A 12,046-nucleotide genomic window follows, 5' to 3' on the forward strand; every position below is an offset into this window, starting at 1 on the left:
CATCTTCCGAAAACTTTTCGTGCAAGCCACGTAGAACTTGAGCCCTCTAGCTACATCCAGCAAGTGCAAAGTCCTCTCGGCCGGCGACAAAGGCAACGGGAAGAAAACCGGTAACACCAAAGGCTTGTTGAGATGGAAGTCCGACGGCACCTTGGGCATGAAGGAGGGGTGCGTCCTCAGCACCACCCTCATGTCGTGAAAAGTCAAGTATGGAGGCTTGCAGGATAGGGCCTGGATCTCTCCCACACGCCGTGCGGAGGTGATGGCCACAAGAAATGCTGTTTTCCACAACAGGAACTTCAACGGCGCCAAATGCAAAGGCTCGAATGGCGCCCCCATGAGGCTGGTCAGCACCACGTTGAGCTCCCACGCCGGGGCTGGAGCCTTCACTGGTGGGAACGATCGGAACAGTCCCTTCATAAATTCTTTCACCAGGCGATGAGACCACAAGGACGGCCGTCCTGTAGTTCTGGTGTATCGGGAGATCGCTGCCAGATGTATCTTGATGGACGCGTGAGCTAGTCCAGCCTTGGCCAGCGACAGTAGGTATGGTAGCACCTGAGGGGCCGTAATCCGTAGAGGGTTAATCTTCTGTGCACAGCACCAGACGGAGAACCTCTTCCACTTATGTCCGTAGCACGAGAGTCGAGGACGCCCTGGCCTTTGCAAGAACCTCTCTGCAGTCAGCCGGGATATCGTACCCCCCCCAAACTCTAGTGCTGCAGGAGCCAGGCTTGCAAGTTCAGCGACTCCGGATCCGGATGAAGAATGGCGCCTCCTTCTCTGGAGAGAAGATCAGTGTCCGTCGACAGTTTGACTGGTGGAGACACTGACAAGTCCAGAAGGTCCGGGAACCAGATCTGTCTCGGCCAAGCTGGTGCAATGAGGATCATCCTGCACCGGGACCTCTTGAGTTGGTTGATGAGTCAGAGCGGCAACGGAGGGAACGCATACAGGAACAGGCCGCCCCAGGGGAACGAGAAAGCATCACCCATGCTCCTAAGCTAGGGAAACCTGCTGGCGAACCTCCAGCACTAGGAGTTCGCTGCTGTCGCGAAAAGGTCCATCTGGGGATTGCCCCAACGCTGGACGAGAAGGTCCACTTGATCCTGACGCAGTTCCCACTCGTGGCACGAGCACAGCTCCCTGCTGAGTGAGTCGGCGATAGTGTTCTTTATCCCTGCCAGGTGAAAGGGTACCAGAAACATCCCCTGGGCAACGGCCCAACAACACAGGTCCTGTGCTTCTTTGGATAGGGCCGGGGATCTGGTTCCTCCCTGCTTCCGGATGTAGAACATCGTGGTGGTGTTGTCGGTGAAGATCCTCACCACCTTGCCCTTGAGGGACGGGAGAAAGGACCCGAGGGCCCAGAAGACCGCTCGGAGCTCCAGGATGTTGATAAGGAGTGGTTTCTCCTCCGGGAGCCAAAGGCCTCTCACGTGTAGATCTCCCATGTGCGCTCACCACCCCTCCAGGGAGGCATCCGTCGTCACCGTCACCTGGTGAGCTGGGGTCTGAAAGTCTGTGTCCGCCGCAAGATGATCGCGGGCGCCCCACCACGGATCACCTGGCGGAATGTCTCGTTGAGAGAGATCCTGTCTTCTAAGCTGCCCGTCGCTTGCATCCAACGGGCATCGAGGAACTCCTGCAGAGGACGCATCCGAAGCCTGCACAGGCGCACTAGATATATGCACGAGGACATCATCCCGAGAAGGGACTTGAAGGACCTCACCCTGGCAACGTCCGAGGCCAGCAGACGCTGCACCCTGCCCAGGATGGCCTTTGTCCTTTCCTCCGACGGCGAGGCTAATCGCGTAACTGTATCGAGCTTGGCTCCCAAAAACAGTGCGACCTGCGACGGGACCAGGTGGGATTTGGTGAAGTTGATGGAGAATCCCAGGTCCGTGAGCAGCTGGACGGTCTTTGCTGTGTGTTCGACGGCGAGATCCCTTGTTCTTGCCCGGATGAGCCAATCGTCCAGGTAGGGGTAGACGTGGATCCCCTGTAGGCGCAGCCGCGCCGCCACTGGTGCCAGGCACTTGGTGAACACCCTGGGCGCCGACTTCAATCCGAATGAGAGGGCCTTGAACTGGTAGTGCCGTCCTTGGACCACGAACCGGAGGAACTTTCGGTGTCCTTTTAGGATGGGGATATGAAAGTATGCATCCTCTAAATCCAACGACGATAGGAAGTCACCTTCCTCCAGCTGTCCCAGCACGTGCTGGAGGGTAACCATCCAGAACGTCTGTGCCTTGATGTACTTGTTTAGTCGACGCAGGTCCAGGATGGGTCGCCATCCGCCTGTCTTCTTTCTGACGAGGAAGTATCTTGAGTAAACTCCAGAGCCCGGAGCCTCTTTGCGACGAGCTCTATGGCACCCTTTTTGAGCATCGCCTTTACCTCCAACAGCAGTTGAGGGACGTGGTTTTCCTTCCTGGCCACGGGAGGAATGCGGGGGCACTTCTTTAGAAATTCGAGGGTGTGCCCCTGGGCCAGGGCATCTAGCACCCAACGGTCGGTGGAGATGGACTCCCACACGCTGACGAACCTCGTCAGCCGGCCTTCCACCGGGGTGCTTCGGCAGGGGCCCGACGCAACGGCCGGGTCAGTCTTGCTTGGCAGCAGCCTTGCCGACGACGGCGAGATCCACCTGACTTGCCTCGTCCCCTGTAGGCCTCTTGCGACGAGGAAAGGGCCGCTTGACGGTACGTCGAGGAGCCACCGCCGAATCCATTGGAGGCACCTTGCTTGCCTCCGGAGTTCCGGACTCATCCACCGTCTTCCCAAACAGGTTCATCCTGTCGAAGGGCATGTCCAAAACATTGGCTTGTACGTCTTGGCGGAAATCCGTCGCCTTGAACCATCCCCGCCGTCGAAGGCAAACGCTGTTGCCCAATTGGCAGAAACCGGTGTCGGCAATGTCCCTGGCCACCGTTATGGTGTGGTCAGACGCCACCTCACCCTCCTGCAGGATCGCCAGGGCCTCTGCCCTCTTGTCGTCCGGGAGGAAGTCCAACAAGGGGGCGATTTTATACCACAACTCCCTGTCGTAGCGGGCCACAATCGCTAGGGCGTTGGCCGCCTTAATTGTCGTCGCCGCAGACGAGATGACTAGTCATCTCATGGTATCTAGTTTCTTTCCCTCACCGTCCGGCGGGGAAGTAGAAGTCGAAGCCGATGCCCCCCCGCCCTGCTTTCTTCTTGGCCGCTGCCGAAACGACCGAATCCGGGGTCGGTTGCGCTCTAAGGCACAAAGGGGCAGCGTCGGGGACCCGGTACTACTTCTCATACCGGTCCCTCTTGGCAGGCGTCATGGACGGGTTCTTCAGGAGAGCTCGTCCCTCGTCCCATATGTCAACCAGCAATGGCACCCAAGGACCGTCTTCCTCTTGGCCTCGCGCCGTTGGCAGAGGAAGCCTTCCTTCTTCTCTTCAGGGCAGAGCTGGAAAAGCTCGGACGCCCTAGCAATCATGGCATGAAACGAGCCAATTTCGTCGGGCGGGGATGCCCGAGGAATCGGCGATGGGAGGTCAGTCCCGTCGTCACCACCGTCGTCGTCGTCCGTCCCCGTCGTGGCCGTATCTGTTCCCGTGTCATCCCTCGGGATCGGTGAAGGAGACAGAGGCTGAGAGGGCCGTGAGGGCTGAAAAGGCGGGGCTGGTTGAATCCTCCTCCTCTTGCTTGGAGGGCTTCCCGACGGACCCGGCTCATGTCGGGTCGTCCATCGGGGGTAGGGGCAATCTCGTCTTTATCTCTGTGCATTAGGCTTGAATTGCTGTCAAAATGGCCACCGAGTTGTCCTGTGGCTCGGGCTGCGATCGGCGCGGCGGGTGCCCCTCCTCCACGGGAGCCTCGTCGTCGCCACCCTCACTCTCGTCATCCCCCTCATCGGGATCCCTCCCCTGGGGATGGGCCTCCTCCAAATTCTTGTCGAGTTCCTCTTAGACTTCGACCAGCTCCTCCTCAGAGGCTGTGTCTGTAATGGCCACTGCCCCCCCCTCTTTTTCCACCGGGGTCTTCACGGGGGTCTTCTCGATGGGCTTAAAAGAGGATTCCCTCCGCGGAGGCAGGGAAACTCTGGGCCCGAGGTCACCTCCACTGGGGTAGCCTCCACAGGCTTCGCCAGTGCCACAGCGACTCCCTCAATAGAGGCCTTGGCCGGGTGAATCAAGGCCTTCACCACCTTGGGCGCGCTTGAGGCCTTCACCTAAGGGGGAGGGTCACCACCTCACTCCCTTTCGGCCGGTTCCTTCGAGATCGACCGGGGCCTCTCCAGAAGCTTAGCCGGGTTCTCGGATTTTCTCTTCCCCCGAGCCAGAGCGTTGGCTCGTGGTTGATGGCGTCGGTGAAGGTGCGCACTGCCTGGCAGCCGAAGAGCCCAACCGTTCGGCGCTCCCGGTGCCCGCGGTGCTTTGCCTTCTGTTGGGCCCAGTCGCCGGGGCGCCCTCACAGGACTTAGAAGACCGCTCTGACTTCTTCTCACCTGCTAGGCTCTTGCCTTCCAGCCAGTTGGCGAGACGGGTCCGACGATCCTCATGGTCTGTTCCGACATGTTCATGCAAAACGCACAGTCCTTCTCCACATGCGTTTTGTCTTCGCGAAGGCAGTAGAGGGACCTTGAGTGCTTGTCCTGCTTGAACAGGTTCTGTAGCTTGCATCCAGGGCAGTTCCTGAACAGCTTGCCGGGTGTCGAGCTTCCTTTCTCCTGGGCCATGTCCACGAGGTAGGCCTCAGAAACTTCTGGAATCCTCCAAGAAGCGTGGCTTGACGAAAACTTCACCCTTGAGGGGCGTAAAACAATTCCGAAACGGGTACCCGTTGATCGGAAGTAGAAACGGTGGAGCTTGAGGCTCGATTTAACCGAAAAATGAGATCAATCTCTTTGGAAAAGGGTGAAATGCCAAAAAAGCTCGAGAGCTATAGCACGAGGACTCCCAACACTTGAACGTGTGGTAAAAATCTGAGGATGGCTGCCAGGGGAGGGACTTAGGGAGACAGCAGTCATTGGCTGGGGGCAGTATGACCCAGAGATCAGTGAGTGGTTACTACTAAGAAAGACAGATCAGAAACGAAACCAATACTGATTTTTTTCTTTACCGAGGATTCCCAGCCTGACGACGGGGAATATTCATGAGCATGTGAATCCATGCGAGACCCATGCTGGAGAATTGAACATTGTGTTAAAAGGGGTCTGAGCCCGACAGAGAGATCTGAGCCCGACTGAGGGAGATCTGAGATCTGAGCCTGGCTGAGGGGGATCAGAGGAATAGCGAATCGCCTAAGAAATTCAGTACTTGTAAAAATCTGAAAGAGGAAAATAACGTATCATTTGTTTGTTGCATCAGGCCCTCTGAATGAAGAGACTTTGAAAGACAAAGAGACTTGGGCACGGAAGGCCCTGATGCTAATGTCTGAACTGTATCCTCATGCTAGATGAGCCAGAGTCTGTGCTAAGCGCAAATGTACGGCCTTGTCCCATGCTGAAAATGTGAGGAAGGGAGGCCAACGGCCTGAACATACTGACATCATTTTGTGAACATTTCTTTCTTTTTCGTAACATTGTTTCCCACAATTTTAGAGGCAAGGATTGGCAATAGGTTTATTAGTATAGGCCCTTTGATTTTGACAAGACACTACTAGGACTGCATAATTATTTGATGGTCGTAGCTTGCTCCCATCTGTGGATTTAAGATCAGATAGGCGTTTTTCAAACCCTTTTTTAAGTTCAATAAACACCCTTGAACTGTGGTCACTTGAGTGCCTTACTGCTGATACGATGCCTTCCTTAAATGACCTACCTTTATTGTATACTGATGTGTGACAAACTGCACTTCGGTAACACCCTTCTCCCGTCACAAGAATGAAGACAGTCTTTTCAGCCACATTACCACTGTGCAAGTCAGGACTAATTTGGTGGAAATCCTGAACATTCAGTAACCATCACCATTGAAACTTTATTTCGCCAAAGGAGCCATAAAAGTACATATAAATTCAACGACATATAATAAAACATTGCCCTGACGGATATAGTCCAGTCACAATTGCACTTTCGGTGACCTAGTAAGAGGAGGAAAATATACAGCGGCACAATGGACATGTTAAAAAATAATCAAGCTAAACCCTGAACATTCAGTAACAGTTTGTCTTTCTAAGCCCTCATTTTTTATTTTATTTTTAAAATGAACACCTTCATGCTCTACTTCAAAGTGATCGCATTTGGAAGATGGGGAATACCCTGTAGTGTCAATTCTCATATCCGGTACTCCTTTAGAAAATTGTGCATGTCAACTTGGAGGCACTAATGAAGTAAATATATATCTATAAAGAAAATCACCTTCATTAAAACTATCAGGCACGTTGGCGACTAGAAGGCACAAGAACCATGCTCCATTGCGGACGTGAAGTAGAGCTTCGGCCACCTCGACAATGGGCAACAGGGAAGGCAGCTCTGAAAGAAAGTAAGGGTTTAAATTTAAATGCATAAGATCTAGGTAAAAAACTCAATTAATACATTTTCCATAAGTATCCTATCCCATCTTGTTTGAATGCAATCACTATTGCAGTATAACCTCTTTCAGAGAACCTTGCCTATTTTCTTAATAGACATGTTTCAGGAAACTACTTTCACGCAAGAACATGTGTTCTTAAGTTTCCGTCCAGATTTAGTGATAGGGGAGGGATAGGAAATCGAGAAGCAGTTAGAGAAGATAGGAGAGATAGATAGCGACATGGCTAGCTGCAGTGGTGAGGAGGACCACTTACAAGGCTGATGTACTGAGGCACAAAGAGAGGGGGAAGGAGGAGGGGGGGGCAGGCAAGAACACAGGGGTGGGGGACAGAGGGTAGGGGGGCAGGTACTGAGGACATGCAGAGCGATTATTGCAGGATGCACTCACAACAAACACAATTTTTTTTTTTTTTAAAAAAGGTAGTAAAGTAACAGTTGTGCACCCAGCAAGAGCATTTTTTTTATGGTAACAGTATGGTAACAGCAAGTAAACAGCCAAGTTCGATTATAGCGAAGCAGAATGAAAAACAATGCAGCATGTGAACACAGCCAAGTTCGATTTGAGGCGCAGCAGACTGAAATGAGGTAATGAAAATGTAAGTCCAGGTGAGACGGAGTGAAGGGTGGAGCAGCAAGGGAGAGGAGGAAGAGAATGTTTGATTTAAGTTGCTAACTTTAAAGGAAGTTGGGAGATTGTCCCATGGTTTTCAATGCACTCTGAGGCATGATTGTGCTGGACAACCTCCAAATGATCATGTTGGTAGGAAGGGTGCAGGGGGCCCCCCAGACCCAGCCCGGCAACGGGCATTAAAAGATAGGGCCTTAGATGTGGGCCTTGTATCGAATAGGCCAGTTCCCGCCTCCCAGTTCCCCAGATTTGCTAATGAGGTTCAGTCAGCCAATGGGGGGGGTATGTGGGGGGGGGGCAGACTCAGGCCACATATGCCTCAACAAACAACAAAGGGGGTGGCCATCTTGGGGAAGCAAAACAACAGGCAGAGAATGCTTGAAAAAGTCAACCTAAACAAGCATTGGTTGCATTAATATTGAGATTAGTTGTGCACAATTGCGTGTGCTCTGGAAGTTATTTTCATCTTTTTGTCAGCAGTTACAATTTTCTTTGCTCTTTTCCCCCAAATGATGTGTGTCGCGGCAGGCGACTGGGTAAAAACCTTATTTCTTCATTTGAAACGGCACAAGATGCAGAGAGGCAGCGGTATAGTGGCCTCAGGAAATGCTTACCAGCATGGAAGAAGAGGATGGGGCACGGTAGAAGGGATACAGTGAAGGGCTGGCGGGGCGCGGTGAAGATTAGCCGTTTCCCAGATTGGGATTGGAAATGGATGTTGCTCTTGTCTTCTTGTCGGCAGGTCTTGCTTCAGTTTGCTCTGGCATCTCATTTGCCCTGAAGAAAGTTGCTCTTGTCCTCTGGTCGGCAAGTCGTGCTGCTGTTTGTTATTGCGTTTCAGAAGCTCTTGATATTGATTTTCACTTTGCATCAGATGGAGCTTTTCCAAATAATGTTTGTTTTTTGTGTGGCATGTTTCAGTCACTTAATAGCTTCCGCACATTTGAGAAAATGTCCAAGAAAGATTGATTGATTGATTGTGCTCTCTTCACGTGAATACATTTAAGTAAACTGTAACCTTGCCATTTCCCATACTTGGAGTGACATGATAAAAATATTTTTTTATAAAATTCCCCTTAAAACTGCTTTAATAAACAGTTTCAGACTGCGTACAGTAATAATGCATTTTAAAGGAATAACCAACATATCGAACATTTTGCTTCAGAAACTTTTCCAAATTTTGCCTCCTGCTAGTACCTACTCTAGTGAATTGGGATGAGCATCAGTAAATGAGGGTGTCTACGGAGTACATTTTTTGCATCCAAACAACTACAATCTTTCCCCAGACAAATGCCCTAGACAAATGAGGAATCCATGCAAAATTTGGTAGCAGTGGGTTTAACAGTGTGAATTTGTATAGCCGGACAAACATACACACACAAAGGTTTTTTGCATATAAGATTTTTGCCTCCAAACAGACTACGATCAAGCCCCAGACAAGCCTGACAAAGATACCACACACATACATACATACATACAACTTTATATAAAAAGATGATTTCCTATGCCTGAATCACTAAGCAACTGCACATATTCTCCCTCATCTCCCCCTTACGGCCGATTACCATGAGTTGTTAAAATCGAAATGTCTGAGGGAGAAAAAAATGAAAGTTATTTTACTGAAAATAACTTTCAGGTTTATCTCCCACAGGCATTTTTTGCAACCCCCCCCCCACCCGCTTACTTACCTTCTGGCAGTACACTTCACTGTGTGCCGCCTACTCCGCCCTCCCTCTGCGACGCCGGTTCCCTTCACTTACATGCATGGGAACCATCACTGCAGGGTCCTTTTCTCTCTTTTCTTCTCACAACATTCTTATTTAGGTCACGGAGGACCTCCCTGCACTCCCCAATGTGATTGTAATGAACAAGGGTGGGGGGGACACTGTTACGCACACCTGGTCTCTGCAGAGGCGTTGGGGCACGGTTGCAGCCCTCCCAGGGGCGAGGTCGCTCGGGTCCGACTTCGCCCTCTGCGCTTATGTGGTGACTGGTGGTAATAGGTGATGCTGCTCAGGACTGCTCCTGCGTGAAGAATACGGGGCGTGGGTATGCCAGCTTGTGCGCCTGATCCCCTTCCAGACCTCTTCTCCCAAACCGTGGAACCTGTGGGATGCGCTGTCCTTGGAAAGCTCACCGTTGATTAGTTTTGGTGAGCACTCCATCCTGCTGCTTCTGTCAGGGGCGCTTGTATGATCTGGACTGATTTCCTTCACTGGTCTGCCTTGGCGAGTGGGCTCTGCAAGCCTCCGATTTGCATTGGCTCGGACTGATTGTGTGATTTGGCTTGATTCTCACGGGGGTCGCACGTAGACCGACCGCACCTCGGCCTTGGCCCGATCCATCTTCCGATCCTGCAATCTGTGATCGAGCTGCACTGTCAGGTCAATGTATTCAGCACATCTTTCCGGGGGATTTACTACTTGGGCTAATACGTCCTTAAGTTCCCCTCGCAAGCCTCAGTAAAAGAGCGAGGTTTTTTTCTCCTCTGGCCAGCTAGTTTGTGCTATCAGACGATTGAAGGAAGCTATATATGTTAGTAGGTCTTCATTACCCTGCCATAGTGATAACAGTTAATTGTTCAGAGCCTGCCCTTGAGTATGCCGTGCAAATAGTTTCTCCATTTCACGCTGGAAACCTCTGAAGTCTCGAAGCAAAGGATCATCCTCGTTTACCAGGGGTATTGACCAGTCCGCTGCACTACCTCCCAAATATGAGAGTACAAATGCCACTCTGGCTTGATCGTTGGGGAATGCCCCAGGTCTGCACAAGAAATGTAGGCAACATTGATTCATAAAGCTGGCGTATTTATTTGGATCACCTGTGAAGCGTTCTGGTGGGGCCAGGGGAACCCCCCCTAGAAGAACCACCTGTACTGGCGTGGGCTGTGGAGGCGCAGCAGGAGGGGCATATCCCGGAAGTGGGACCTGGCCTGCCTGTGCCTGGAGCATTTGCCTTGCTAGTTCATCTGTCCGCTCCCGGTTCACAATTAGATCCCTCCTTAGGGCATTGGTTTCCTGTCTTGAGGCATGAACTTCAGCCCAGAACTCTCCCAGTAATCGGGCCAACTGGTCCGTTTCAGAAGTTTCCAGCACGCCCAGACAGAGATTCGAAGAGGCTTTGCGTTCTTTTACACTCACCTGGTCTCTGCGGAAGCTTTGGGGCACGGTTGCAGCCCTCCCGGGGGTGATGTCGCTCGGCTCCGACTTCGCCCTCTGCGCTTATGTGGTGACTGGTGGTAATAGGTGATGCTGCCCAGGACTGCTCCTGCATGGAGAATAGGGGGCGTAAGTATGCCAGCTTGTGCGCCTGATCCCCTTCCAGACCCCTTCTCCCAACCTGTGGTACCCGTGGGATGCGCTGCCCCTGGAAAGCTCACCTGTTGATTAGTTTTGGTGAGCACTCCGTCCTGCTGCTTCTGGCAGGGGCACTTGTATGATCTGGACCGAGTTCCTTCACTGGTCCCTTGCACGTGGTAGTCCAGCCCTGCTGCGACTAAGCCACTATACTTCAGGAAAGTGTTCCTGTTTGCCTTTGTCTTTCCTCGTCTGTTTTTGTTGTATTGTAAAGTTCGTTGTCTTGTATTGCTGTCTGTTCCACTTTTGATGTTTGCTCTTTTGCTTTCTTCCCTTGCAGGTGATATTGCAGGCCCGGCAGAAGCTGCGGAGCTCGAGGCGACAGCCGGAGGGAATGAGGAACGAAGCTGCAGCAGTACAGTAGCTGGTAAGTTGTTAACTAGGGGGCGCGCAGGGTTCAAATGCAGCGCAGCCCTAGGACGGATGTTCTAAACTTGTCTTTCTTCTTCTTCTTCACAGGATCCGAGTTCGTGGATGCGGAGTGCGGTGCTGCAAGGTCGGGATCAAGATCACTGGAGGTCAGGAGATGAGTCTGCAGATGAAGCGATGAAGCACCGGTTTTCCTGGAGGTGAGTATGCAGGAGAATGCCTGGTTTCCAAAAGTTAAGTAAACTGGCCTAAGCGGCGGTGAGCGTCACATTGCACGTAAGTGCACAGTAATGCGAAGCACCGGCCTTAAGGATTGAGCAGCTTATATAGCTAAGCTTCTGAAGCCACGCCCACCAGGTTCAGCCTGCCTGCCACACTCGATGAGTCAGCACATGAGGATGTTCCCTGAAATAAAGGCTTTCAGCACCTGGAAAGTTCTTGTAAAATAAAAGCACTCCTGCACTGATATAAAGTGTTCCTGTTCGCATCTCTATATGAGCCTGTCGCCTTTCCAGCCTGGGCCCCTGTGTTTATAGGTCCCAAAGGGACATAAGTGAGTCAAGTGACCCATTGCCCCCATCACTAGATGGTGTGGCATTTGTGTTCTGGGGCCTGTGGCCATGATAAGACACCCCCGCAACCCCTGCTACCCTTGTTCACTATAACTGCATTGAATGGTAGATTTGATCGAAATTTTGATAAACGAAGATCACAGAGGGTGGTCCGGCTACACAAAGGGAGCACACCAAGGATCTCCCAGGAAGCAGATGCCCAAAACAGCTAGGGGCTAACATCTACCACCACCCCAAAGGAGCCTGGAATGGGGGAGGAGGGGGTGAGAAGAAGAGGGGGGACCGACATCAGTCAAGGGGTCCCAGGACAATAACCCGGAGTGTAAGGATAGGCAACCCTAGAAGGGGCCGGGACGCTGGTGAAGAAAAGGGGGTCAGGTTCCTGGGAGGAGCATGGCTGCCCCATGAAGAGCACTGGTGGAGCACAAAGCTAACAGCTGAGACACTGGACGGGCAGCCAGGGGGAAGGTTCCTTCCAGATGCCAGGAGCTAGAGCGAAGAACCCCTCGTTCAAACAGATATCGATCATAGGCCCACAGGGAGGGCAATTAGAATGCTGTTGGGGCCAATACCAGGAGGAGTGACCCCACGGAAGGGGGTGGATAAAGAGGAG

At 52.1% G+C, this 12,046-nt stretch overlaps 1 protein-coding gene across 2 annotated transcripts in view; it reads right to left on the reverse strand.

The window, feature by feature from the left end:
- The window catches only part of INTS2 (integrator complex subunit 2), a 1,100,863-nt gene that overhangs the window by 971,478 nt on the left and 117,339 nt on the right, over positions 1 to 12,046 (reverse strand). For both annotated transcript variants that reach the window (XM_069615090.1, XM_069615089.1), the window contains exon 5: positions 6,335 to 6,448. In XM_069615090.1, the coding sequence (XP_069471191.1) occupies positions 6,335 to 6,448 (114 nt within the window). The remainder of the gene's footprint in view (positions 1 to 6,334; positions 6,449 to 12,046) is intronic.

Source organism: Ambystoma mexicanum, chromosome 9 (assembly GCF_040938575.1).
Source record: "Ambystoma mexicanum isolate Mex_15411 chromosome 9, UKY_AmexF1_1, whole genome shotgun sequence".
NCBI classification, from domain to species: Eukaryota; Metazoa; Chordata; class Amphibia; order Caudata; family Ambystomatidae; genus Ambystoma; species Ambystoma mexicanum.